The sequence below is a fragment of the Mauremys mutica genome, chromosome 5 (assembly GCF_020497125.1).
Source record: "Mauremys mutica isolate MM-2020 ecotype Southern chromosome 5, ASM2049712v1, whole genome shotgun sequence".
Classification (NCBI taxonomy): domain Eukaryota; kingdom Metazoa; phylum Chordata; order Testudines; family Geoemydidae; genus Mauremys; species Mauremys mutica.
In genome coordinates this window covers 138,722,981-138,750,069 of record NC_059076.1, presented here as the reverse complement: position 1 = coordinate 138,750,069, position 27,089 = coordinate 138,722,981, and the positions used below count along the sequence as shown (strand labels likewise).

Below are 27,089 nucleotides of genomic sequence, written 5' to 3'. Positions count from 1 at the left end.
TCATCTGGGTGGATTTCGAAACCAAAGACACGGTCCAAGAACCCAGCGGTGTGTGTGTGTGTGTGTGTGTGTGTGTTGGGGAAGGTGGCTTAGCCAATGGAGGAGCCGGGAGCCCCTGTGGCCGCAGCCCTGCCAAGTCTGCGTTGCTTCTTCTGCCAAGGCTCCAGTCCAGTTTTTTCAGGAGATCTCTCTCCCCATGTGCCCTCCCCAACCTTAGGGCAGGTGAGTTGTCCAATCAGATGGTCCTTGCCAGGTACCAGTCTTATTTGTGCTGCTCTCCGACGAGCCAGCCCGGATTTGTGTACCGGGGGGTGAGTGTGCGTCTTGCGGGAGCCCCCCCGCCTCCAAAGCAACCCGCCTGCCTGCAGGACTCTGCTCTCCTCTCTGCAAGGGACAAGTTTGCCCGGATCGCAGCTCCCTGGCTGCTTTCACCTCGCTGGGGAAGACCCGCTCACCTGCTTGCTGGGGGGTGGGGGGGCGGGGGGCAGAGTTGTGTGTGTGTGTGTGTTTCGGGGGGGATCTTTTGCGCGCACACACACACACACCCGAGGCACAACCCCCTCCGAAGAGCTCACTCCAGAGCAAACCATGTTCCAGCCTGCAGCTAAGCGGTGCTTCACCATCGAGTCGCTGGTGGCGAAGGACAATCACTTGGCTTCAGAGGATCCCATCCGACCCACGGCCCTCAATTACCCCAACCCTTCCGCGGCCGAGGCGTTCGTCAATGGCTTTCACAGCGCGGCGGCCGGCAGGTCCCTCTACAGCAGCCCGGAGCTGGTCTTCCCCGAGGCCGTGAGCCACCCCTCCTTGGGCGTCCACCCGCACCAGCTGGGCGCGTCCCAGCTCCAGCACCCGCACTCCTTCTTCGCCCCCCAGCACAGAGACCCCCTCAACTTCTACCCCTGGGTGCTGAGGAACAGGTTCTTCGGGCACCGCTTCCAAGGTAAATCAGGAACCGCCAGCCTCGGGAAGGGAGGGGATTTCCCCGGCGGGTCGCTGCCCCTGTCCTTCCCCTTCGAAACGCAGAGACAGACCGACCGGGCAAGCCAGGCAGCCACTGCCTTTAGCGAGGGGCCAGGGAGTCGCAAGGAACAGGGGGTCTATGCAGGTGTGTGCTGGACATGTGTAGATCCAGGCGTATTCCCACACATCCGAAATGCAGGGCAGAGTTTTAGTGCATTGAACAATTTCTTGCTGTTGATTTCTTCTTGCATTCAGCATTCTATCTATCTATCCCCATACACCCCCTCTATCTATCTATCTATCTATCTATCTATCTATCTATCTATCTATCTATCTATCTATCTATCTATCTATCTATCCCCATACACCCCCTCTATCTATCTATCTATCTATCTATCTATCTATCTATCTATCTATCCCCATACACCCCCTCTATCTATCTATCTATCTATCTATCTATCTATCTATCTATCTATCTATCTATCTATCTATCTATCTATCCCCATACACCCCATCTATCTATCTATCTATCTATCTATCTATCTATCTATCTATCTATCTATCTATCTATCCCCTTTGCAGTGTGGTAGCCCTCTTGGTCCCAAGAGATAAGAGAACCACCGTGGGTGAGGTAATGTCTTTTAAAGAAACAAGGAAGAGTCCGGTTGACTAACAGAGTTATTTGGGAATAAGCTTTTGTGGGTAAAACCCCCACTTCTTCAGATGCATGGAGTAAAAGGCAATTGCTACAAAAGCAATTTTCCTTCTCTTGATATTGACATCTCCTCATCCATTATAGGGAGTGGACCACATCCACCCTGACTAAATTGGCCTTGTCAACACTGGTTCTCCACTTCTCTTCCTGTCTCAGTATAATAATGCCTGCATCTGTAATTTTCACTCCATGCTCTGAAGAAGTGGGGTTTTTAACCACGAAAGCTTATGCCCAAATAAATCTGTTAGTCTTTAAGGTGCCACCGAACTCCTCCTTGTTTTTGTGGATACAAACTAACACGGCTACCGATCTGAGACTTGTCTTTTAAAAGACCAACTTCTGTTGGTGGCAGAGACAAGCTTTCAAGCTACAGAGCTCTTCTGAAGCAGCTTGCACACATATGCACGTCTACACAAATGCATACATATATATCATTGTATTGCATGCATATACTGCTTGTGTATTGTCGTGTCTATTCTGAGGAAGAGCTCCGAGTAGCTGGAAAGCTTGTCTCATCCATCAACAGTAGTTGGGCCATTAAAATATGTATTTCCTCACCCACCTTCTATCTATCTATCTATCTATCTATCTATCTATCTATCTATCTATCCCCATACACCCCATCTATCTATCTATCTATCTATCTATCTATCTATCTATCTATCTATCATCTTGTGAGCTTGCGTTTCTATTGCATCCTCAGATCTAGGTGTATGTATTCTTTCTCTCTCCATAGGACTTTTAATACACGAATATATTTCCAGTGCAGCAATCTACACAAGCAGTATATGCATGCAATACAATTACAAACATGAATGTGTGTAGTCCTCTATCTGTATATGTGCGATTTGTGTGTGTATAGATAAAGAACCGTGAGACTTGAAAACAATGCATCGCTGTTTCAAGGGAAAATACAAACATTGGATTACTAAGATCTCGTTTATAGCGATATTTATAATATATGAACGCGGTAGTTGAGACGCTGAAAAGTATAAGAGCGTATTTATATTTTAAGGAACAAATATGAACGAATTAAGGAGCGTGTGTAGATAGACAACACGGGTCTGTAGTAAATCAAATGTTTCCTTTTAAAATAATTATTGGATGTTGTTTTCAAGCTCTCTGGATTTTGATTTTGGTTTTATTTATTTTATTTTTTTTGCGTGCTCGTTTTTGTTTTCACGTAAACTAAACTCGTCCTCCCCGTCCCTGCGCTGTTCGTGGCCCAATCTCGCGGCAGAGAGGCAGGTTACGAAATAAATCCACAAAAGGTCTGCGGCGTTAAAACTGTTGCTCCGGCAGCCTTGTTCCTAAACTCAGCTCAAGTTTTCTTGTTCTCTCCCGGGGCATCTGTTCTCAGCGGTCGGACGCTGCTGGCTGGGCGCTGCTGCTTCTAGTTTCCCAGAAGAAATAAAAAAAAACCTGGAGCAAGAAATGTAGGAGCTGCTCTCGCATTTCCCAGGGCGCGTTGGCAGTGGGAGAAACCTCGCCTCCTGCGCTGGGGTGTTTTTAATAACTGGGGGCAGAGAAAAACAATGATGGAATAAGGGATCCGACCCCGGATGCCTTTGAACTCAGTAAGTCAGGGGGAGTTTTGCCATTGATTGTAAAAGCCAGGATCAGCCCCAGTGTCTAGAGGCCAGGCACGTGGAAAAAATACATATAATTAGAGTTGCATAGATATATATATATAATTAGCTAGATATAGCTGCCCTCCAGGTTATGTGATAGATATAACGTAGCCTATAAAGTTTCATATTATACACTCAGTACGTACACACAGTATAGAGAGATTGGATTCTATTTTACAAAGATACTCATCTCTTTCTATATAATTTTACATACTTTTATGTGGCAGGGGTGGCGATCTCTCTGTGTCTATACACACGCACGCACGCATTTACTTTGTCACAATTGAACCTTGGACGTGATGTGTGTTCACATGGCTGTCTGTTACTTCTTTCGATGTATAACAAAACATTTAACCTACATGCGTCATTTTGAGATCTGATGCACAACTAGAAGCATACGAAAAATAGAAATAGATCGAGTAATTGACACGTGTAAATAAGCGCATGCCTGTGGCTAGGTGTGCGTTTGTGTATCGTATCCAATTTGAATCCTATGCAAAAAAATAATTCCCTGTGCCCACGTGGGTGTATGTCTCGGAGAATTATTTCCTTAAAATGCATAATAAATTGGGAATGATTAGTCCTTCCATACCCACAAACTCCTGCAGATTTCTGCTTAGCGATTATGATATGATAGCTCCTGCAGTTGTGTGTGTGTGTGTGTGTGTGTGTGTGTGTATATATATATATGCAATTTCTCTTCTATTCTCTAAATTTCCCTTCTCGTCTCTAAAACCAAGGGAAAGGTTTCGCTTGCACCTAAAAGGAGACTTTTCTTTTCTTTTTTTATTGCGTAAAGAAAACAAGAGCCTGTGTAAGGAGTTTGACCCAGGCTGGGGTTGCAAAGCTGCTGAGATACTCGGGTGTTTCTCCCCACCCACCCCCCTCTCCCAAGTCCTCATTACCGAGTTATAAATGCAAATCCACATTAGGCTTTTCACTCCATACACTAAACCCAGTAAAAAGAGAGCAGGGGATCATCAAAGGCCGGCTTTGTTCTGGGCGGGAAGGGAAAGATTAGGTTATCTCCTCAGCAGCAAATTCTCTCGCCTGGCTCCTGGCTATGCCTGCTTAAGCAATAAATTGCCGCTCGCGAGATTGCTGAAATTGTTATGTGTCAGCAGCACTGATTAGCCTGACAGATAAAAAAAAAATCCCGGGGGTCAGAGCAAGTTCCCTCTTTGGGCAAAATCCCTTTTTTTCCTGCTCGCGGGAGGGGATCGGCCGGACATCCCAGCCGCTGCCCGCCCTGCTTCTGGGACGGGACCCACAGGGGCCAAAAGATCCCCGGATCCCATGTGGCACCCGCCTCCCCCGGCCCAATATACAAAGCAAATACCCCCCCCCGCCCAAACAAATCGCTTCTGTCCGTTCTAGGCTCGGCGCTGCTGCCGTTTCGCGGGGAGGCGGAGCAGGGAAGCGGGCTACCAGGGACAGTGTAAAAGTCACCGTAGGGCCGCTGTGCGCTTGGAGATCCCTTCTGAATGGCTAGCCCCGGGGGGCCTCCTGCCTCCTCCTGCTCCAGGGCAGTTCAGCGGAGAGCGGCTGCAGAGAGGAAGTGTCCCGCCATAGACCCGTTTGGGTGGGATCCCCCCCCCCGACGTGTATTCGCGGCTTTATTGAGGATTGATTTGTGTCAGCGCCCAGAGCCCCCCGAGTCATGGATCCGGCGCTCGGCGCTGTACAAAGCTGCCCGAGGGAAAGGTTCCTGGCCCTAAAGGGATCGCAGCCCGGTCTGTCTCTCCCCCCGGCCCCTCCGCACCGCCTGGGCTGCAGCCCGGTGGGGATGCGGCCGGGGTCGCTGGTAGCCCGTTCCCGGATCGCTGCTGGGGCCCGGTTCGCAGCGATTCCCCGGCGGAGCCGCTTCGCTGGGACGTTGGTCACCAACTTCGCGCTGCTCCCAGAGGCCGCGGCTGAGATTTCTTGCCCGGTTACTCGGCTGGAGGCGCAGCGGGGAGCAGATAGGAGGTGGAAACCCCCCGGGGCCTGGGAATGGGGGAGAAACGGGCCCCCGGCTGTAGAGTCCGGGCGCGCTGGGCCCCAGTGTAGACCTGGCGAGGTCGGGCTCAGCCTCGGTGTGCAATGGCCAAAGGCTGCCCGCCGGCCCGCGCCCTCACCCAGCCTCCTGTTTTCCCTGGCAGCCCGGCCAGCGCCGGCGGGAGGAGCCGCTTCTCCAGGCGGCCAGGTTTGCCCAGAGAGGGGGTTCTCCTCCGGAAAGGGGCGGGGGCGGTCTCCCCGATTCCCACCCGACTTTCCTCTGCTGCGCCGGTGATGCTGGGGGGCCGGGGTCACTCGGACCCAGGGAGGTTTGTGTAGGAAATGCTGGGCCTTTCCCATCCCGAGCTACTGTACCTGGGGCCACGTCTGTCCTGTTACCAGCGATCTCTGCTCCACGGCTTCGCCTCTAGCCCATAACTTTCCTTCTTTCTTTCTCTTATGCGTCTAGTTCTCTTTCTTTCTACTTACTACACTTACCTTATCGATTTCCACTTCTTTCTTTCTACCAACCAACCATATGTATCTATTTCTACTTCTTCTACTCTCTTTTCTTTCTTTCTTTCTCTTATGCGTCTATTTCTCTTTCTTTCTATTTACTATACTTAACTTATCGATTTCCACTTCTTCTACTTTCTTTCTTTCTACCTACCTACCTACCAACCATATGTATCCATTTCTATTTTTCTTTCTTCCTTTCTTCCTACCTACCTACCTACCATATGTATCTATTTCTACTTCTTCTACTCTCATTTCTTTCTTTCTATCTATCTATCTATCCCCATACACCCCCTCTATCTATCTATCCCCATACACCCCCTCTATCTATCTATCTCTCTGTTGCTTTCCCGGCTGCCGCTCCCGTGTTCCCGACCCCGCTGCAGCCGGGAGTTACTCCCTGGACTCTGGATGTCACGACGCTGCTTTTTGCGGCTCCTTTTCCCCGGCCGCAGCGGGACAAGTGCGGGCGGTGAATGCGGCCCCTGGGACCCTCGCTAGGCCCGGCCGTTTCCGAGGCGCTGCGGGCTCCCCGGCTTCCCCCGTCCCGGGCCCAGCGGTTCATTCAAAGCTCCGCAGCGCTTTGCGATTGCTGAAGCGCGGGGTCCCGCCAGCCGCCGCCGGGTCTTTTGTCAGGGGGCTCTGGGCGGTGCCTGCAGCACCTCGCTCTCCCCGCGGCCCGACCCCGCGCTGGATGGGGGCAGAGATAAGGCCCGTTTCAAAGGGAGCCTCCCTGTGATTTATGGGCACCAATAAGCGCGGCCTCGTTACTCTGCCAGGGCTTTAATTACAGGGCAGGTCCCTGCGCGGCGCGGCGCGGCGCGGCGCTCAGCTTGCGGGCCGGGGCCGCTCGCGGGGGGCTGGGGCTGGCTCCCTGTTCGGGGAGGGGGTCCCCCTTTGGAAGCGGGGAAGCAGGAGGCCGGATCGATCCACCGCAAACTCAGAGAAATCACCCACCGCCACGTCCCCTGCGTGTGCGCGTTTCGCTTTCTTGCTTCTGATTCATTCGCCACTTGCTTTCTTGTGCTTTCTCGTTATTCTTGCTTCATTTTCTTCCTTCCTTCCTGTCCTCTTCTTTCTTTCTTTCTTTCTTTTCCTTTTTCTTGATTCTTTCTTCACTTTCTTTCTTTTCAGTCCTCCTTTCTCTTTATCCTTCCTTCCTGTCCTCCTTTTTCTTGATTCTTTCTTTCTTCACTTTCTTTCTCTGGCTTTCCTCCTTTCTCTTGATTTATTGTTCTCTTTCTTTCTTTCTTTCTTTCTTTCTTTCTTTCTTTCTTTCTTTCTTTCTTTCTTTCTTTCTTTCTTTCTAGGGCTCCCTAATCCTGAGGCTGCCCAAGGGACTTTCATTCCCACGCATGAAGATCAGGGTAGGGGGAAGGGAAGACCCTTTGGGTGGCAGGGGGGGGCATCCCTGAGAAAGGGGCGAGTCACCCCCAGGACACACTCACACATTTCCCCAGCAGGACAGGCCACTGGTGGGGCAGGGAGGGGGCTGGGCAGACTATGAAGTGGGGGTGGGGGTGCCCTGGGGAGTGAGCCCTGGCCTGGCACGTCTCTGACTCTCGGTGCTTTGTCTGCAGGGAGCGAGGTGTCCCAGGAGGGTTTGCTACTGCATGGGCCATTTGCCAGGAAGCCCAAGCGGATCCGCACGGCCTTCTCCCCGTCCCAGCTCCTGCGGCTCGAGAGGGCCTTCGAGAAGAACCACTACGTGGTGGGGGCCGAGCGCAAACAGCTGGCCAGCAGCCTCAGCCTCTCCGAGACCCAGGTAAGTACCGGGGGAGGGATCCAGCCACCCTCCCTCCCGAGCCTCTCTTCCTCCTTTCACTGTGGTGTTGTGGTGCCATGCAGAAATGGATAGGGCACCCTTTGCTTGGCTGCGGGGGTGCGGTAGCCTGCCACATGTTTCATTGGGGGGGGGGGCAATTGTACCAGGGCCTGAACTCAAAGGGACCCCTAAAACATCTGTAACTGGGGTGAAATGGGAGGGCCCCAGGCGATGTAGCAGGCATCCCGGGTCTCAGCACAGCTGTGCAGCCAGTTCCCTGAAGCTGCTCCCATTCTGCTGGGCAAACAGCTTTCCGCTGGCCGCCCAAGCTGGGCCGACACAGGAGTTAGGGTGGGTGGGTGCTCAGACAAGGAGTAGCACCTCTGAGCGCAAATTGTATTTGCAGGCCAAGGGACTGATCGTTACGGAGCACAGAATCATTTGCCTTTAGCAAAGTAGGTTACTATTATTATGGTCTGGCTCTCCCTTGTATCTGTTGAATCAAAAACTGTCAACTATCTGCAAGAAATGAGTAAGGAATAAGGATATCTGGGAAGGGGAGGAAATTCCTCAGGACTTCAAAGACGCAAACTTATTACACTACACAACCAGAAAGGCAACAAATCTGACTAGCTTAACTCCCAGGCTGACTCCCTGGTATCTGTAGGTGATAAAAGACTTTCCCCTACTTTGCTCAATCAGCTTACTATGATTATTATTATTATTCACTATATCAAGGGCTTGAGACCCAGCAGTACAAATGTTTGTCAGATCATTTCCCCCACAGTCCTGGGCTAATGGAACGATACTCTGTGGATTAATTTTTAACTGATACATAATTATGGGATAACTATTCCTGCTAATAACAATCATTACAACATGCATTGCTATAAAAACCCATGACCTGTAGCATTATTCCATTGCATGTAACACTGCAAAAAAGGAACCTTATTGCACTTGTTTGTCAATATAAACAAACTTTAAAATTTGTATAAGTCGAGCCAGATAAGAAATAGGAGCCAGGAGTTGCTGTAAATTAAAAAGGAATGGAGATTCATTTCAACTAAATTTTCCCTCAAGATTTTAAAAGGGCATTTTTCCTTACAGTGTTAAGAAAAAGTGAAATCCAGAAATATTATAGATAGGAATGTGGGTGTAAAAAATATACCACAGAGAGAAAAGATGCAGAGGTGAAGGAGCCAAGGAATATACCCAGAGGTCTGTCTAATTCAGTATGCTGTGTCCAACAACTTCAGCTTCTGCAGAGGAAGGTGCTAAATTCCCCAGAGTGGACAAGTATAGAATAAGCTGCACATCAGGAAAGTTTCTTCTTACTCCCCTCAGTCAGTGGTTGTCTTATTCCCTGAATTAGGAGGGTTTATAGTCCTTCGATGTTGTTATCCAATCTAATGTAGCCGTGGATGTTCTCATTATTCACATCAGTGGCCAATCTGTTTTTGAATCTTGCTAAATTCTGTGTGAGTATATATTATACGATATAAAATTTTAACTAAATGTACACGTATGTATATACACACACACATGCATGCACGCGCACACAGGTTCTTGGAAGAAATCAGCAGCAAAAAGTTGCCCCAGGATTAAAAAAGTTTCTGAGTTTGGGTTATCAGGCATAATTTCAGGAACAGCTTTAAACCTTTGGAAAAACTGGATAGATAGATAGATAGATAAGGCTGAATTCAGACTTGGATCCAGATCCAGTCTCCCCAGTGCTTTGGTTCTGCATATCCCCATTTAGAATGTTTTGAACCCCAGGGGATCATTTTAAATGTCTTCACCCCAAATCCAATGAGACAGGTCAATCACTGGGATGCCGTTTGTCATCACCCATGCTCTGCGGTCCTGTGTTCTTCTTTGCTTCTTCTGTCATGCCTCACGTATGAAGCCAGCTTTCAGAAAACCCCCAAAAGGTTAATGAAACAAATGCCAATTAGTTCTGAAGGCAACAGCCGTCAAATATTGCCCCAGGGGGTCAAGGAGTCCTTGGGATTGTGCTATGTTGCCCCAAGCCTAATTATGATTTGTTCAGAAAATTGAAAGACGTGTATCTCTAAATCTGGGTGGATGTGCATGTGTATAGTCAGAAAGAGAGCAGAATCTCACGTTTTATTGTATATTTATAAATATTGTATATTTATAGTTCTAGAAATCCCGTGGATGCATTTTTGTAGCTTTCTAGTACAGGGTTATTTATCATCTGCAGTCACTCAGTGAACACAGGTCGGCGGTTTGCACTGAGAGACTTCTCTTTGGAATCGCCAATAACCTAAGGCCAGATTCTGAGCCTTTAATAGCATTTCAGTATCATCTCACTCCACAAAGCATCCCACAGAAATCATTAGGAGTAAGATGCTAAACAGGAGGAGGAGGATCAGACCTGGCCCTGAATGATCACCAAAGTAATTCAGCTCATAAATGCAGCAGCAGAGCTATTTCCAAAGGGAACTTTTCGATTTCAGCCCAGATATGTAGTGTTATTCATTTATTTTTTCATTAGCTTTGTAGCTTTTTAAAATTTATGTTTGATCATGTAAAGTGTGTGCGGCGGGGAAGAACCAATTTTCCATGAGAAATACACAAATGCTGTACCTGAAACATATGTATTACTGTACGAATTGGCATCAAAGTACTGACCGGTCGCTGGAATCAATCTATCCCATCCACGCTTCTGAAAAGAGGAATTAAAAAGTTTAGCTCAGATTGTAACACACATTTATAGCCACCACATATATTACTACAGTGTAGGTATATGATGTGTAAAATATACATGCACACACCTCACATCTCAGACACACACACACACTGCCAGTATAAGGCATACACTTCATCATATATAAGACACACATGGTGTGTCATGCATGACACATGCACCATCGCATAGGTAAGATTCTCACACAAACACCATTCTGACATAACATAGGCACCTTCTCTCCTACCGCGCACACACAGAGACTCACATATAAACATGCCCGTACATATTTTTGATTTTAGATGAGAGAAGTGCAAATTGCCTAAATGTCCCCCAAATTCAGTAGCTCGACTCCCGGGCCTACTCTTGTCTGCAGAAGTGTGGCGCTCAAGGTAGGACCTTGCTCCGTCTCTGAGCAGTTCTTCTTCTGGCACTTGATTTCTGCACTTCATCCCAGTCTCAGCTAAGACTTTCTGGGATGCTTGGAAGCACCTGCCTCCGCTCCTGAGAAGAGGCAGCTGCAGTGTCACAGCTGGAGTGAGGCACAACTGGGACCAGAGAGCAACATCTGGAGCAGCCCAGAAAGAAGGTGGAGAGGGGTCTGAAGAGACCCACCCACACCTGTCCATCCCTTTGGGTCCCAGCCCGGGAAAGAGCTGGGTATTGCCCAGGACTTGCCTTTGGATATAGGGTATGAGGTGTATGGAAGGGACACTAATCTCCTGTCCTATGGAGTTAACAGAGACTGAGGCTGGGGCGTAGGCACCAGAGAGGGGGGCTGAAATAGATTCAACAGGGCTATAACACACCTACTAATGGGGGTCAGTCTGGGGTGTGCCCACAGGGGATCCAGCCCAGACCATACCCACTAACAGGAGGGGTGGTGGGGTGGTGTGTGCTGTGCTGCTGTTGGGGTGTGGTGTGTGTAGTTTGTGTGCTGTGTTGATTTGGTTGGAGAGTGGGGGTTTGTGGGTGCTGTGCTGATAATACTGGCATGGGGGGATGGATAGCTCAGTGGTTTGAGCATTGGCCTACTAAACCCAGGGTTGTGAGTTCAATCCTTGAGGAGGCCACTTAGGGATCTGGGGCAAAAATTGGTCCTGCTAGTGAAGGCAGGGGGCTGGACTCAATGACCCTGCAAGGTCTCTTCCAGTTCTAGGAGATTGGTATATCTCCAATTATTACCTTTATGTGTAGTTTGTGTTCTCTTTATGTGTGGATTTGAGAAAGAGGGGTTTGGTGTGATGTGCTGATGCTGGGATGTATCCAGCCTGTGGAGAATAGACCCATAGCACGTGGGGCAGACAGGACAATACATTGGTCCTAGGTCTAGCATACGTGATAGGATCCTTCTTGTATAATACATGCACCTTCTCTCATCCCATTCATGCACAATCACACAGACATTTTTAATTTCAGATGAGAGAAGTGCAAATTGCCTAACCGGCCTGTACAGACACACACACGCACAACTCCAGTGCTGATGCTGGGGGACAGGGGGCGTCGCCTGTGTACTGTGATGTATACTTGGTCTGACTTTAGCCCTACGTTTCTATGATTCTATGGGTCAATTTGTGTCAGAAGGCTTGTGGGCTTGGTGTGACACGCTGATGCGGGATGCCGGTGTAATTTGTGTGTGTCAGTTTGTGTCAGAGGGGTTGTGGGTTTGTTGTGCCGTGCTGATGTTGGGATGCAGGTGTAGTTTGTGTGCTGTGTGCGTGTTGATTTGTGTCGGAGGAGTTGATGTGAAGTGCTGATGTGGGGAAGTGTGTGTAGCTTGTGTGCTACGTATGTGTCGATTGGTGTCAGAGATTTTGGTGCGACGTGCTGAACTGGAATGCGCGCGTCGTTTGTGCATGGAGTGAGTGTGTCGATTTGTGTTGGAGGGTTGTGGGTTCGTTGTGACGTGCTGATGCCGGGATGCATGTGTAGTCTGTGTGCTGTGTGTGTTGGTTTGTTTAGGAGGGGCTGTGGCTCTGTGTTAGAGGTGTGGATGGAGGGGTTGTGTTGGCTGTCGAGTGTGTGTTGTTTGTGTGTGTGTGGTGTTGGAATAATTTTGCCAATGGAAATTGACAAAATGCTGCTTGACTTTTTGTGAAGCTTTTTGGCAAATGAAAACCAGCCTGTTCCTCCAGAGGCAGGTCTTGGCGGTGAGTCCTGTAAACTCCAGCTGCAAAGCAGGAGGAAGACCATGGCTGGGTGGTTCTGTTTCAAAACACTCCATCACCAGGTGAGGACTCAGTGGTGCTCCTGGCGAAGTCAGGGGGAGCTTCGCCATTGACCTGAGAGCAAGGCTGGGCCTAACATTTATTATCCCAAAATTCAAAACCCTCATTCAAAGGCCCCAGTTACCCCAGGAAAAACTTGGGTTCAGTTGAGATGCTTTGTTGGGATCCTTCTGTCATCTACCCCCAATGGGAAAAGCCAGTTGGCATTCCAGTCCAGGAAAGCATAGCTGGAGGTGCACCTGCATAACCAAGCTGGCAAACCGGGCAGGGGAAGAGAGTGAATTTATACTGCTAAAGTCCTATATGTGCAGTGAGTGTAGAATGGCCACTCGCTATGCAGGAGCCATGCTGGCAGGCTGGCAGTGAGAATGGCAGGGGTCTCTGAGTGGATGCCCCTTGCCCTGCTGATCTGTGGTTTAGGAGGCAGAACCGCTTGTTGTTCCATGGGGAAAATTCCTCCCCCTCCAAAATTCCATTAGTTGAGACTCCCATAGGGAAGTGTGGGGCCCTACCCTGGAAGACTAGCCACCCCCATAGAAGGGAGAGGTGCTAGTGGCCTGAGCACAGGTCTGGGAGCCATGCCCTCTTGAGCGTGAATCAGTGACCACAGGCAAGTCACAGCATGTCTGCCTCAGTTTCCCTGTCTATGACATGTTGGGGGGAATAACCTTCCCCACCCCCTGAAAAGAGTGCTGCGTGGATTCCTGATGAACATTTGGACTTGGAAGACAAAATGTCCTGTGCAATCTCAAGGCGAAAGGCCTCCTATGTTATTTCTTCTTGCCACTGCTTTTGGCTGTGACGGGGGGGTTGCGGGGTGGGGAACGAACGGCGTTGTGTCTGGCCTAGCTCCCTTTTTCATAGGTGGCAGCTCCATAGTGGCTGCTGATTTTATCTGACACCTAGGACAGAGAGATGGGTCACGGCCAGCAGGGGCGGATTATGTTAGGCGCTGCAGCGTCCCATTAACAGTGGTCGTGGGACACATGGACAATAGATCCAATGGCATGCAGGGCAGAGAGGAAAATCAGTCTGTCCTGTGTCTAGCACCTGCGAGAGGTGTGCCTTGAATTAACATACATGGCTTTCTGTCGATAACAATAACAGCACTAACAATCAAGGCCTTGCTTTATTGTAGCAAAGCTATTTGGGTTCCAGTGTGACTATATTGCCTCTTAACCAATAGTAATAGGAGATATACCTATCTCCTAGAACGGGAAGTGACCTTGAAAGGTCCTTGAGGCCAGCCCCCTGCCTTCACTAGCAGGACTAAATACTGATTTTTGTCCCAGATCCTTAAGTGGCCCCCTCAAGGATTGAACTCACAAGCCTGGGTTTAGCAGGTGAATGCTCAAACCACAGAGCTATCCCGCCTCCCAAACCAAGCCCTGGGATGCTATTCAGTGATGGTGAAGGTAACAGAAATCAGAGTCAGGGTTAGAAGGGACCATAAGGGTCATCTCGTCTAGTCTAGATATGAAAATAAACCGCACAAAAGTTAAGGAAGGAAAGAGTTCAGCGTCTCAAAGGAATGTTAGTTTGCTAATCCTGTATCTATGACACTTACCATTACTGTATTAAAGTGCACGTTTAGACAGAATAACAGGGATATAAACGCATTCACTGGGACTGAGGCAACATTCCGAGGCTAAATGTGGGACTAGATTCTGCTCTCGGTTACAGTGGTATAAATCTGGAATATCTCCTCTGATTCTGATGGATTTAAACAGAATTTCCCCCTTAAAGTGCCATTAGACTCTGGAAAGTGACAGGTACCAGGGGGCAGCCGTGTTAGTCTGTATTAGCAAAAACAACGAGGTGTCCTTGTGGCATCTTAGAGACTAACACATTGATTTGGGCATGAGCTTTCGTGGGCTATAAAGCGACTGTAGAACAGACACCGTGAGGTTTTATTTATTTAGTGGCTCCCGATCCAGTTTGCTCCAACGACAAACCCAAAGATGTTTTCTTCTAACTGCCAGCCCAGCAAACTCAGCCTGGGCATCAGGAAGACAAGCTGTGTTCTTTCCGAATTCTGCCTTGACACAAACAATCAAGATCTGTGACTGGAATCTGGTTAACAATTTGGTTAACTATGCATGAGCCGGAACAGAATCCGGCGCCCTGTCTTGTAGCTGGGTTGGCCTCTGCAGGGCAAAAAGGAGTGAAAACTTCCTTTGTCGGGCAGCTTTGACTCAGAGACTCGGATGGGGCCATGTCTGTTGAGTACGAAGGTGTCATGGTTACACAGTCACTTTTCTGACCATAATCACTGCTTAACTCTTTCATTCCCTGGCTTTTGCACCTTTATATTTGTAACCTTTCTGGTCCGTTGAACGTAAATTCTTGTAATTGAATTTCGCTGTGGTTTTGAAAAGACAAACTCCAGAGCTATTAGGGGTGAGGAGTTTACAAAATGGAGATGCTGATTTCATGAGCTCAGCTGCTTCGGCCAGTGGTGACCTGTGCCTTGGTAGGGTATTCAGAAAGCAATTGGACTCTGGTCACTCCAGGACAGTTTAGTCCCAGCCAGGACTGAAGAGTGACCCTATGTGGTGTCAATAGACAGCACAAGCTGGGTTATCCAGCCTGGCAGCTAGCGAGCCCCAGAGAACCACTGTGTCCAGCAGCCTCCATAATGAATCTCCTTCATACTGATTATACCTCGGTCCTATCTCATCTCTGCCCTGAAGGACACGGCAGGCCCTGAACTCTAAGGATACAGTGCAGTAGGGAATGGTGCGAGTTTGCAATGCAGGGCACGTCAGAGATTCTAAGGCCACAGGTGACCACTCTGACCAAGCTCCTGGAAAGAACCCAGAAAGAATCAAGTGCTGTGCTGAGTAACAGGGCAGAAATGCTGTTAAACCAGTGTTTCCATGTGCTATTTATTCCTTGCTCAGCTACTCCTGCATGCTTCACACAGGCCCCCTCCAAATACAAAGGCACCACCCGCCCACCCACCCCCTGCCATAGCAGCGCAGAGCGGAATGAGACAGGCTGAGAACGGCTGACAAGGAATCTTATTCCTATGCCTGCAATGGGGAGAAACAAGGGTTAATTAATACACTTCTATGGACAATGTTTCATCGTAGAAAGAAAACACTGAATAGCTCTGATGGCTGGCTCATGTCGGTCAATATGAAGACTATAATGCATACATAGCCGTGATGATAGTGGATTAATGTCCATTCACTACAAAACTTTGTTCAGCAACCCTAGAGTCCTCCATAGCAGTTGATTATCATTGTATAACAAATCTCCTGGGATGTCAGCAGGGTTTGAAGCCAGGAGCTTCAGCATTAGAAGTATGGGTCTCGTCCACTTGAGCGAAAGAAGTAACTCCACTAACAGCTCCCTGTGTGAGGCTTTTATTCTGTATATGAACCAGCCACTAGAGGGGGACAGAGTAACTAGTTCAGGTTTAAGCATCCAGGAGTTTGGATTTGCCTAGGCTTTCTTTGGCATTTTAACTTCAGGCAACCTGGTTACATTAGCATAAAATTTCGAGCAGAGCGACTTTCCCGCGCATTGCTGGCGCTGCATTAACACAGCTGGGAAGAAAACTCAAGGAAGAGTTTAACCTAGAGTAATTCCCAAGATGAGGATAATGTCCAAAACTTTGAGTGTGTGTATATAGGGCAGAAGATAAAAAGTTTATAAAACAATGAAAGGGACAGAGAAAGTAGCTTGGGAGCATCTGTTCTCCCTGCTTCATAACACAACCGGGATGGTCAATGCAACGGAAAGGCAGCAAATTGCAAACTGGGAAAAAGAAATACTATTTCCACTCAGGGTGTGATTAGACTGTGGAACTCACTGCCTCAGCATGTCACTGAGGCCAAGAATTTAGTACGATTCAGAGGAACTGGACGGACATTTATGTGGATGAGGATATCTAGCATTATCATAGCTAATGCTAAAAGAGTTTTGGAAGGGATAACAACTTCATTTAAGCCAATTTCTATTAGGGATCGGGGAGCAGATTCTCCTACCTCTGCCTACTGTGGGGTTAGGGTGACCAGATGTCCCATTTTTAAAGGAACAGTTCCGTTTTTTGGGACTTTTTCTCATATAGGCGCCTATTACCCCCATCCCTTGTCCTGTTATTTCACAGTTGCTCCCTGGTCACCCTATGTGGGGTTCTTGCACTTTTTCAGCAGCATCTGGCTTGCGACCACTGTCAGACAGGATCTGGACTAGATGGATCACAGGTCTGATCCAGCCTGGGAATTCCTATGGTGTGAGGGAGGGTGGTTTACCTTTGCAACGTGGCTTTCCCGTCCTAGGCACCTGCAGTATTGGAATGGATTCCTCCAAGCGGCGTACAGTTCAGAAAGAAGTGCTCTCTAGTGCTTAGAGCACTCTGGCTGTCAGGATGGGTTCCATACCTTCCTCTGAGTGGTGCATGACCTTAGCTATTGATTTAATAGCTCCGTGCCTCAGTTTCCCCATCTATACATTGGGGCTAATGATATTTCCCAAGATCCTCTGTGTCTGATAGGTTGGACTGAAGTTTGTAAAGTGCTTTGGAGCTGTTGAATGAAAGGCGACTATAAGTATTGTTTTAAAAATACCCTAAAACTAAGAAAGCAAATGAGCTGATTCCACATGCTTTGATTTCCCTGGGATCCACCAGTCTTGCACAACATCTGTATTAATAAAATAACCAGTTCTTATATTTCAAGGTGAAAGAGTCTAAGTCGCTGCATAAAGTAGATACAGGGATTATTTTGCCCACAACGGAAATGCAGCCAGCTGTGATGTGGACAATGGCCGTTGTCCATCCATGGGGCATAGTACTTCAAGACAGAAAGTAGATAATATTGTGTCCAATCAATGGGGCCGTAGAGAAGCAGAATGTAACTGCCCGAATGGGAATCCAGCCAGGCCCATCCATTGCTCCTGTGGAAATGGGCCATAGGTATCGTAACGGCCAGGAGTGGTCAAGACAGTGGAGCAGCACAGTGCCCCCTAGTGTCTTGCTGGCGCCTAGACTCAGTAATACTGGGAGGGAATAAGGCCCCTGAATCACCATCAAAGCAGAACTCTGGCTGTTGTTTATTTCCCAGCGGCCGCTCAGCCAGCTGTTGACTCAGTCTGGGCACACGCGCTCTGATGAGATCACACTAGGAACTCAGGCTGGGTACATGCTTTGCGCTGCCAGCAGTTCTGTTCTGAGGCCGGTTACTCACCCGTTTGCTTTGCAGCTTCTCAGACCTCTCCCGGTAACACAGGTTAACGCTGGAAAATCCTGACACTCGAAATTTTGTTCCTTGATCCTTTTTTCCATCTCTCCATACTCTTTATGCAGAAGGTAAAGGCAGTTATGCGCGACTCTCCAGAGAGCAGGGGGTGGCATGCAGACATGCACCTTGGTGAAAAGGAGGAGTGGTCTTGTGGAAAAAGTGTTAGCAGAGTGACATGCAAGTGCTTGCTCTGCTACTGAATTCCTATGTGACCTTGGGCAAGTCACTTAGCCTATCTGTGTCTTGGTTCCCCATGTGTAAAATGACACTTTCCTACCTCTTGTAAGGAAGAATACATTAAAAATTGGGAAGTGCTCAGATACTCCAGCAATGAGGGATATAAATAGGATGAAGATTAAATAGTGCCTAATGAGGAAGCAAATATTTCACTCAATATCTGAAAATGACAAGGTTTTATGTGGCTAATCGGGAGTTTGGATAATCGAGGGGGCGGGAGCCGTTCTGCCATTCTGCAGTGAGGCGGCCTTCCTCATAGCTGGGGGCTCCGTCTCCCCCTCCTCCTCACAGTCCTGGCCAGGGGTCTCTGCTCTGGTGTCTGAACCACCACGTTATCCGATCTCTTCCTTGTCTCCCAGCTTGGGATATGGGGGACAAAGAAGGGATTTGGATAACGAGGGTTCGGAAAAAAGGAGACACACCTTACTCCTAAGATAACTGCTGGTGATGTGTGTGAGCCAGAAGGACCCCGACTGATTCCCAGGGCAAGTGTATGGCCCAGCCATTAAAAAAGCTCATCTTTGCGCTTATAGACGGAGCAAATTAGATGTAGGCACAATTTTCCCAGAGTCACATTCTGGAGCGGAAGCACGCTCTAAGCACCGTTGTTATACGTGGCCGTTTGCCCTGAGTTAACCAGCCTCCCTCTTCTTAGCTGTCTTTGTGTGCCACTCTGCCTGCCGGCCTGCCCAGTTTTCTCCCTCTGTCTCTCTCAACTTCTGATAAGCAGCACCGCTAAATGTCTCTCTCCCACCCCCTGCCCAAGAAAAGCAGAAAAGTCGCCCACAAAAACCTTTAACTGGCAATGACAGTTGCTAAATTATTTCACTAAAAATCCAGGAAGTCACCAGTTAAGGCAATGTTCCCACCAACTTAAACTCACACCTCATCCCCCCCGGACATCAGGCCGCCCAAATGCGTTCCCACACATCTCAGCGCCACAGGCATCTCATCTCCGCAGCACACTCCCTGGTCCAGTCCCCGTGTAGAGCCACCCCCTCACCTTCTTCCAGTCACATCCACCCACAGACCCTCCTCAGACAGCTTCAGATAAACTCTGCATCGATGTAGATACTCACATTGCCTCGTCACCATAGTATCTGAGCACCTCAGTCTTTGATGCACTTATCTTCCCAACACCCCAGTGATGTAGAACGTTGTTATTATCCCCATTGCACAGATCGGGAAACTGAGGCACGCATGGTTAGCTTGACAAAGGGGCTTGGGCGCTGCAGTGCTGCCGGGACACAGATTTTATAGCTATATCTTAATCAGCCCTTGAAATGTGAAAGCAAATGGGAGGGAATTAGCTCTGTGTAGCATGGAGCTGGGTCAGGAGCTTATTTATCCTCACAACATGCGTGTGAGACAGAGATGAGCCCCATTTTAGGGAGGCCCAGGCCCTCAAAGGTATTTAGGCTCCTAGCTTCATTTATTCAATGGGAGTTAGATGCCTAAATGCCTTCGAGAGCCTGGGCCAGAGAGACTAAGTGCTCCTCAGGTCTCCCATCTCCCAGGCAGAGCCACGGGATCATCCCTCCTCTCCGCCACACTCAGGTCCGCTGGAAATCAATGGAGTTTTGCCATTGACTTCGCTGGGACCAGGGCTTAGACCTAAGCATTTGACTGTTAATTGAACGGGTGTTGGGGGAATGGCTTGTGATGTGCGGTGCGTGTTTATTCCAAGCCGCTGTCCCCGCCACGCTCTTTGTACCAGCCGCCCTGCTGGATTCTAGGCCAGGGGGTCGCAACCCTTTTCTCTCTGAGGCCCCCGCAACATTCTATAAAAACTCCACGGCCCCCCCCATGCCACAACAATGGGTTTTCTGTGTATAAAAGCCAGGGCCGGCGTTAGGGGGTAGCAAGCAGGGGACACCACGCCACAGGTGCCCCCTGGAAACTACATGGCTCAGGCTTCAGCTTCAGCCCCAGCCCCAAGTGGCAGGGCTCAGGGCCCCAGGCTTCAGCCCCAGGCAGTGGGACTTCAGCTTTCTACCTTGGGCCCCAGCGAGTGTAATGCTGCCCCCCCATAACCTGCTCGCAGGGAGCCCAGAGCCCTGACTGAGAACCACCGTTCTAGGCAAAACCCTTTGGGCCTACATGACACAACGAAACTTTATTCTCTCTAGCAGCTGCTGTGCAAAGCGTGTCCCCCCAACGCTTGGTGGGGTTCCCTGGCACCGCGGCAGAGTCACACGAGCGATCAATCTAGATATAGAGCCGAAGGAGCCACAGAAAGGCGTAGACAAGGGAGAAACTGAGCAGTGCCATTGCATGAGCTCTGAGCCGTTCCTGTCGCAGCCATACATCTGGTAACTCTGTCACGCAGCTGCAGGGGCTCTTTCCCCTCAAAGTTGCTGGTTTGAATCCTGCCCTAGGTGGCTGCCGGCATCTGTCATTTTATCTAGTTGACATTACAAGCGGTGGTATCGCTAGCGAAGCTCATCACCAGAGGATCTGAGCGCTTCACCAAGACTAGCTGGTCTGGGAGCGGCTGGGTGCTCGGCTCCTGTGAAAATCAGGACAGCGGACAAATGCCCGCCCCACCCTCCACCTGGTAGGGAAGTAGCATCATCCCCATTGTGCACATGGGGAAACTAAGGCACGGAGCGACTGACGTGACTTGCCCATGGCAGAATTGAGAGTAGAATTCAGGTCTGGCGAACCACAATGGAAGGGTTTTAGCTAGAGGGACATTCTTCCTCAGCAGAGAAGCCAGGTTATAAAGGGACATTTGGCCGGCACTTTCCTCTTGCCTCCTACAGATGGTTCCTCCAGCAGGGAGCAGGGTGGAGATGCTTATCCCACCAGCGTATATGTTTGGAGGTGATGCACAGGGGGCTTTGCCGTCCCTGGCTTTCAATTTCGCACCTTTCACAGACGCTGCTTTCACGTCAAAAACAATTTTTTAAAACATTTTATTCGCAAGCAACACAATTTGCAGCGGCTGAGCAATGCTTGTCCCTTTGTCACCTCTTGGGCTGCTCTGTGCTGAGCAAAACTGGGGCACCTTTCTCCAGGTTGCCATCCCAGTTCCTCATCTCTTTCCTTGCTGTCCCTATTTGAACCTGTGGAAGCTGAAACTAGCAACAGGGGAGCTGCCAAAGACTCACATAAGCATCTACAAAGTGTAGCTGCTTCTAAACTCACCCGCCAGCTTGGGTCTGAAGAGCAGGGATTGAGATCCGGTAGGCTTCAGGTATGGCCAGAAATAAGCCAGGACCAATCTCTCTCTCCTGGTATTTCATCCCTTCTCAGTCTACTCCGGGTGCCCACTGGGCACTGCACAAATGAAATGAAAATGAAACAGCAGCGACTCTCAGTCTGTGACCCAGCAGAAGCCGCACAGCCCTTCCTGGCGGCCCACAAACGGAGGTTATGTCTACACATGAAACGCTACAGTGGCATTGCTGTAGTGCTTCAGTGTAGACATGACCTACTCTGACAGGAGGGGTTCTCCCGTTGACGTAGGTAATCCCTATATCCGAGGTGGTAGCTAGGTTGATGGAAAAATTCTTCTGGTGACCTAGTGCTGTCTACACTGGGAGTTAGGCTGGCCTAACTACATCACTTAGGGGGGTGGATTTTTCACACACCCCGAGCCCTGCAGCTATGCCGATGGAAGCTCCTAGTGTAGCCCAGCTGCCTGCGTTTTTAACCTCCTGTAATTCGTTGCCAGTTATCTCAAGGTAGTTAACATGTTTGAAAAGGCCAGTGTGGACATTCTCCAGATGTCTGTCAGGCTACAAATGTTTGTAGTTTCACCTAGGGATCAGCATTGGATAAGCTGTAGGCTACGGCTGCATTGCACAAAAGGTGTGGTTTTTGCATCCCGATGGCTATCTCTGTGTCAAATCCTAGCGGAGACAAGGCGTTGTAGTTTTTATATAGATGTAGCTAGTCAAGGTAAACTCCCGGTGTGGGATAGAGAGTTGACCTTGATTAGCTTGCTACATCAACGTAAAAATACATTACAATTATTACATGACACTACAATACATCTACATTACAATCAGTCACTTCACTACACATACATTACAGTCACTACATTACAATACATACAGATTACAATCACTGTGCTACACTACACTATCCTATAATACATCTACATTACAATCAATCACTGCACCACACAAACATAATCACTGCCCTACACTACGCATTCATTACGCTACACAGCCATGCAATACACAACCATACCTGTATGTTACAATCACTACACTGCACTACAGTACGTATCATAGAATCATAGAATATCAGGGTTGGAAGACACCTCAGGAGGTCATCTAGTCCAACCCCCTGCTCAAAGCATATACATATATCCATAGGCGGCAGGTTTGTATAATTTTTGGTGGGGCCCAAAATGGTGGTGCCCCCCCGCTCCCGCCCTGTAAGCCGATATAAAATGAAGCTACAACGTGTCAGTGCCACAAGATTACAAGGGTCAATTAAAAGTGGAAAGTCAGAAGCAGCACTTGCCTACTTCAATATACAGTATTATATTTTGTTGCATCTGTTGTGATGAAGTGGGAATGTTCTTAATATTTTCTCTGAATACTGTGTGGGTGCCTCAGTTTCCCCTGCAAGATGCCAACTGAAGGTGTTGGGGACAAAGAGATCAGGTGGCCTCCTTGTCCAGAAGAGACACAGAGGCCAGAGGAGGGAGTGTCAGTTTGGAGCTGGCTGGGGAAATTGGGAGAGACCCAGAACTTGGTTCTGGGCTCCCCACCCCCCAAGATGGACCTGACAGAGGGGTTCTGTTTTCTGTACCAACAAGCTCTGTTTAAACTGTGTTCCCGTCATCTAATAAACCTTCTGTTTTACTGTCTGGCTGAGAGTCACATCTGACTGCAGAGTTGGGGTGCAGCGACCTCTGGTTGCCCCAGGACCAGCCTGGGCAGACTCACTTTGGAAAGTGCATGATGTGGAAGGGCATGCTGAATGCTCTGAGGTCAGACCCAGGAAGGTGTAAGCTTCTTGCCCTGGAGACAGTATGCTCAGAGAGGAGGCTCCCCCAGAGTCCTGACTGGCTTTGTATGGAGATGTTCCAAAGCATCACAGCATCCCCTTCCACACCGTGCACTTCCCAGAAGTCCGCACAGGCACTGACACTCCCTCCTCCGGCCTTTGTCTCTTTTCCAGGCATTAGGAGGCCACCTGATCTCTCTGTTCTCCAACACCTTCAGTTGGCACCTTGCAGGGGAAACTGATTTGGGAGAAATGAAGTAAAAGCTGCCCAAACCGAGCTTGAGCACTCCTGAATTTTGAGGTGTTCAAATCTGGAAGGCAGGTGCTGGGGGTGGGAGAGGGCTGTGGGCTCCATGGGGGAGCATGGCAGCAACTGTCTGGAGCTGCATGGAGCCAGATACGCTGGTCTGAGTGGCACAGTAAGCAGTTTGGGGGTTGGAGAAGAGGTAGGGAGTTCCGGGGGGCAGTCAAGGGACAAGGAGCAGGGGGAGTTGGATGGGGCAGAGGTTCGAAGGGGCAGTCAGGGGACAGGCAGCAATTGGATAGGCATGGGAGTCTAAGAGGTTTATCAGGGGACAGGTAGGGGGTGCGGTCCTGGGGGGGGGAAGTTGGGTGGGGTCTCAGGAGGGGGCAGTTGGGGACAAGGAGAAGGGAGGCTTAGATAGGGGCTGAGGTCCCAAGGGGCAGTTAGGGGCAGGGGTCTCGGGAGGGGGTAATTGGGGAACAAGGACCAGTGGGGCTTAGATAGGGGGTGGAGGTTCTGGGGGGCAGTTGGGGCAGAGGTCTGGGGAGGGGGCAATCAGCGGACAGAGGCTGGGATTCAAAGGGCTCTGGGCTGCTGGCAGCCGCGGGGATCCCAGAGCCCTTTAAATCCCAGCCCCGGCTGGGAGTCAGAGGACTCTGGGCTGCCTGCAACCGCAGGGAGCCCAGAGCCTTTTAAATCCCAGCCGGGGCCGGGAATCAGAGGGCTCTGGGCTGCCCGCTGCGGCGGGGAGCCCAGAACCCTTTAAATCTCAGCCGCTGCTGGGATTTAAAGGGCTCTGGGCTGCCTGCAACCACGGGGAGCCCGCAGCCCTTAAAAACTCAGCCGCGGCTGGGATTTAAAGGGCTCTGGGCTGCCTGCAACCGCGGGGAGCCCGCAGCCCTTAAAAACTCAGCCGCGGCTGGGATTTAAAGGACTCTGGGCTGCCTGCAACCACGGGGAGCCCGCAGCCCTTAAAAACTCAGCCGTGGCTGGGATTTAAAGGGCTCTGGGCTGCCTGCAACCGCGGGGAGCGCAGCGCCTTTTAAATACCAGCCGCGGCTGGGATTTAAAGGGCTCTGGGCTGCCTGCAACCACGGGGAGCCCAGAGCCTTTTAAATCCCAGCCGCAGCCGGGAATCAGAGGGCTCTGGGCTGTCTGCTGTGGCGGGCAGCCCAGAGCCTTTTAAATCCCAGCCGCGGCCGGGAATCAGAGGGCTCTGGGCTGCCTGCAACCGCGGGGAGCCCAGAGCCCTTTAAATCCGAGCCGCGGCTGGGAATCAGAGGGCTCTGGGCTCCCCGCCGCGGCGGGCAGCCCAGAGCCTTTTAAATCCCAGCCGCGGCCGGGAATCAGAGGGCTCTGGGCTTCCCGCTGCAGCAGGCAGCCCCGAGCCCTATGAATCCCGGCAGCGGCTGGTTTTTAATGGGCTGTGGGCTGCCTGCACCCGCGGGGCGCGCAGAGCCTTTTAAACCCCAGCCGCGGCTGGGATTTAAAGGGCTCTGGGCTGCCTGCAACCACGGGGAGCCCAGAGCCTTTTAAATCCCAGCCGCAGCCGGGAATCAGAGGGCTCTGGGCTGTCTGCTGTGGCGGGCAGCCCAGAGCCTTTTAAATCCCAGCCGCGGCTGGGAATCAGAGGGCTCTGGGCTGCCTGCTGCGGCGGGCAGCCCAGAGCCTTTTAAATCCCAGCCGCGGCCGGGAATCAGAGGGCTCTGGGCTGCCTGCAACCGCGGGGAGCCCAGAGCCCTTTAAATCCCAGCCGCGGCCGGGAATCAGAGGGCTCTGGGCTCCCCGCCGCAGCAGGCAGCCCAGAGCCCTCTGATTCCCGGCCGCGGCTGGGATTTAAAGGGCTCTGGGCTGCCTGCAACCGCGGGGAGCCCAGAGCCTTTTAAATCCGAGCCGCGGCTGGGCAACAGAGGGCGCGGGGCTCCCCCCCGCGGCGGGCAGCCCAGAGCCCTTTAACCCCCCGCCGCGGCCGGGAATCAGAGGGCTCTGGGCTTCCCGCTGCAGCAGGCAGCCCAGAGACCTCTGATTCCCGGCCGCGGCTGGGATTTAAAGGGCTCTGGGCTGCCTGCAAACGCAGGGAGCCCAGAGCCTTTTAAATCCCAGCCGCAGCCGGGAATCAGAGGGCTCTGGGCTTCCCGCTGCGGCGGGGAGCCCAGAGCCCTTTAAATCCCAGCCGCGGCCGGGAATCAGAGGGCTCTGGGCTGCCTGCTGCGGCGGGCAGCCCAGAGCCTTTTAAATCCCAGCCGCGGCCGGGAATCAGAGGGCTCTGGGCTGCGTGCTGCGGCGGGCAGCCCAGAGCCTTTTAAATCCCAGCCGCGGCCGGGAATCAGAGGGCTCTGGGCTGCCTGCAACCGCGGGGAGCCCAGAGCCTTTTAAATCTCAGCCGCTGCTGGGATTTAAAGGGCTCTGGGCTGCCTGCAACCGCGGGGAGCCCAGAGCCTTTTAAATCCCAGCCGCAGCCGGGAATCAGAGGGCTCTGGGCTTCCCGCTGCAGCAGGCAGCCCAGAGCCCTCTGATTCCCGGCCGCGGCTGGGATTTAAAGGGCTCTGGGCAGCCCTGGCAGCGGCGGCGGCAGCGGTGGGGGGGCACTCCAAGCAGGGGAGAAAAAACATTGGTGGGGCAGAGCCCCTGCTTGGGATTTATTCATGGGGCTAAAGCCCCAGAGCCCCATATAAGTCGGCGCCTATGCATATATCATACATCTATATTACAGTCAATACACTTGACGTAAAATGTGCAAGGGAAGACCAAGTCCTGGGCTATCTGACATGTCAGGCTGCGGTGGGTTGGGGAGTTGGGAGAGGAGCGGGGTTCTTTCTTACAAAGTGGTCCCCTGCATAGGAAAAGCTAGAGGGCCCCTCTCAATGCGTGGCTTGCTCAGAGTCAAAACACATGCCCAGGGAGAGCATAGCATCTCTGTGACCCCCCCCCTCCTCTTTCTGTCTCGCCCAGGTGAAAGTGTGGTTCCAAAACAGAAGGACGAAATACAAGAGGCAGAAGCTGGAAGAGGAAGGCCCCGAATCAGACCAGAAGAAGAAAGGTTCCCATCACATCAATAGATGGCGGATTGCCACCAAACAGTCCAACGGGGAAGACATTGATGTCACGTCTAATGACTAGAAAGGGGGCAGGCTGCTGGCAAATAAACCAATGAGAGGAACAAGGGGGAGGAGGGGAAAATACGGGGCAAACAAAACAAAAACAAAAACCGGAGCGATTTCACAAAGACAAAGCAACCGCCACCAACAGCTGAGTTTCCTCCGCGGTGCATGGGCCAAACGAGAGGCCTACGGACCAGTCCCCCCCTCGGCACTCAGTTCTGCCCACTGGGCGGCCTTCAGCGGCGCTTTGGAAATGAAAGCTCCCAGAGAACAGAGGAAACACCCCTGCAGCCATCCTGCGCTCCTGAGAACTGAACCGAGCTGCCCGTCCTCGCAGCCTGAAGCTGTCGGTCAGCCACAAGATCAAATAAAAATGTCAACCAAGAAACTCAATGTACACAATCCTTTTCTTTTTTTACACAATTTTTATTTTAATTTATTATTTTATTTTGTGCGTGTGTTCCCTGTCGTAGGTAGTTAACAGCTGTAGTGTGCGTTACTGTATGGTAATAAAAGCAAAATGGGCTCAACGCATATCTGATTACCTTGGCAGAGGAAGTGGGGCAGGGGGCATTGGGGGCGGACAGGACACAGGGGTTCATGGGCACTGGTCAAATCAAAAGCTCCACTTTTCCCGTTCAACCTCAGACCCTTCACCAGCATTGTTTAAACCCAAGTTTCATTTGAATGGGAATGAAATCATTCATGGGAGAGCAGGGAAATGCCTGATTCACTGTTATTTGTGACCAGGTTGATAAACTAATGCTATTTGTGGGTCCTTATTA

General features: G+C 50.6%; 1 protein-coding gene across 1 annotated transcript; it reads left to right on the top strand.

The window, feature by feature from the left end:
* Nucleotides 1–311: 311 nt before the first annotated feature.
* LOC123370722 (homeobox protein EMX1) lies at nt 312–26,412 on the top strand. The gene is made up of 3 exons (XM_045017466.1): nt 312–943; nt 7,383–7,567; nt 26,156–26,412. Exons 1-3 carry the CDS (start codon nt 589–591, stop codon nt 26,321–26,323), a joined length of 708 nt encoding a protein of 235 aa, XP_044873401.1. The 5' UTR covers nt 312–588; the 3' UTR covers nt 26,324–26,412.
* Nucleotides 26,413–27,089: the final 677 nt, after the last annotated feature.

Excerpts from the sequence above, each read along its gene's own strand:
- LOC123370722 (XM_045017466.1), top strand. The coding sequence starts at position 589 with ATGTTCCAGCCTGCAGCTAAGCGGTGCTTCACCATCGAGTCGCTGGTG. Across the intron at positions 944-7,382 it reads CTTCGGGCACCGCTTCCAAG|GGAGCGAGGTGTCCCAGGAG; the intron begins GTAAATCAGGAA and ends CTTTGTCTGCAG. Across the intron at positions 7,568-26,155 it reads TCAGCCTCTCCGAGACCCAG|GTGAAAGTGTGGTTCCAAAA; the intron begins GTAAGTACCGGG and ends TGTCTCGCCCAG.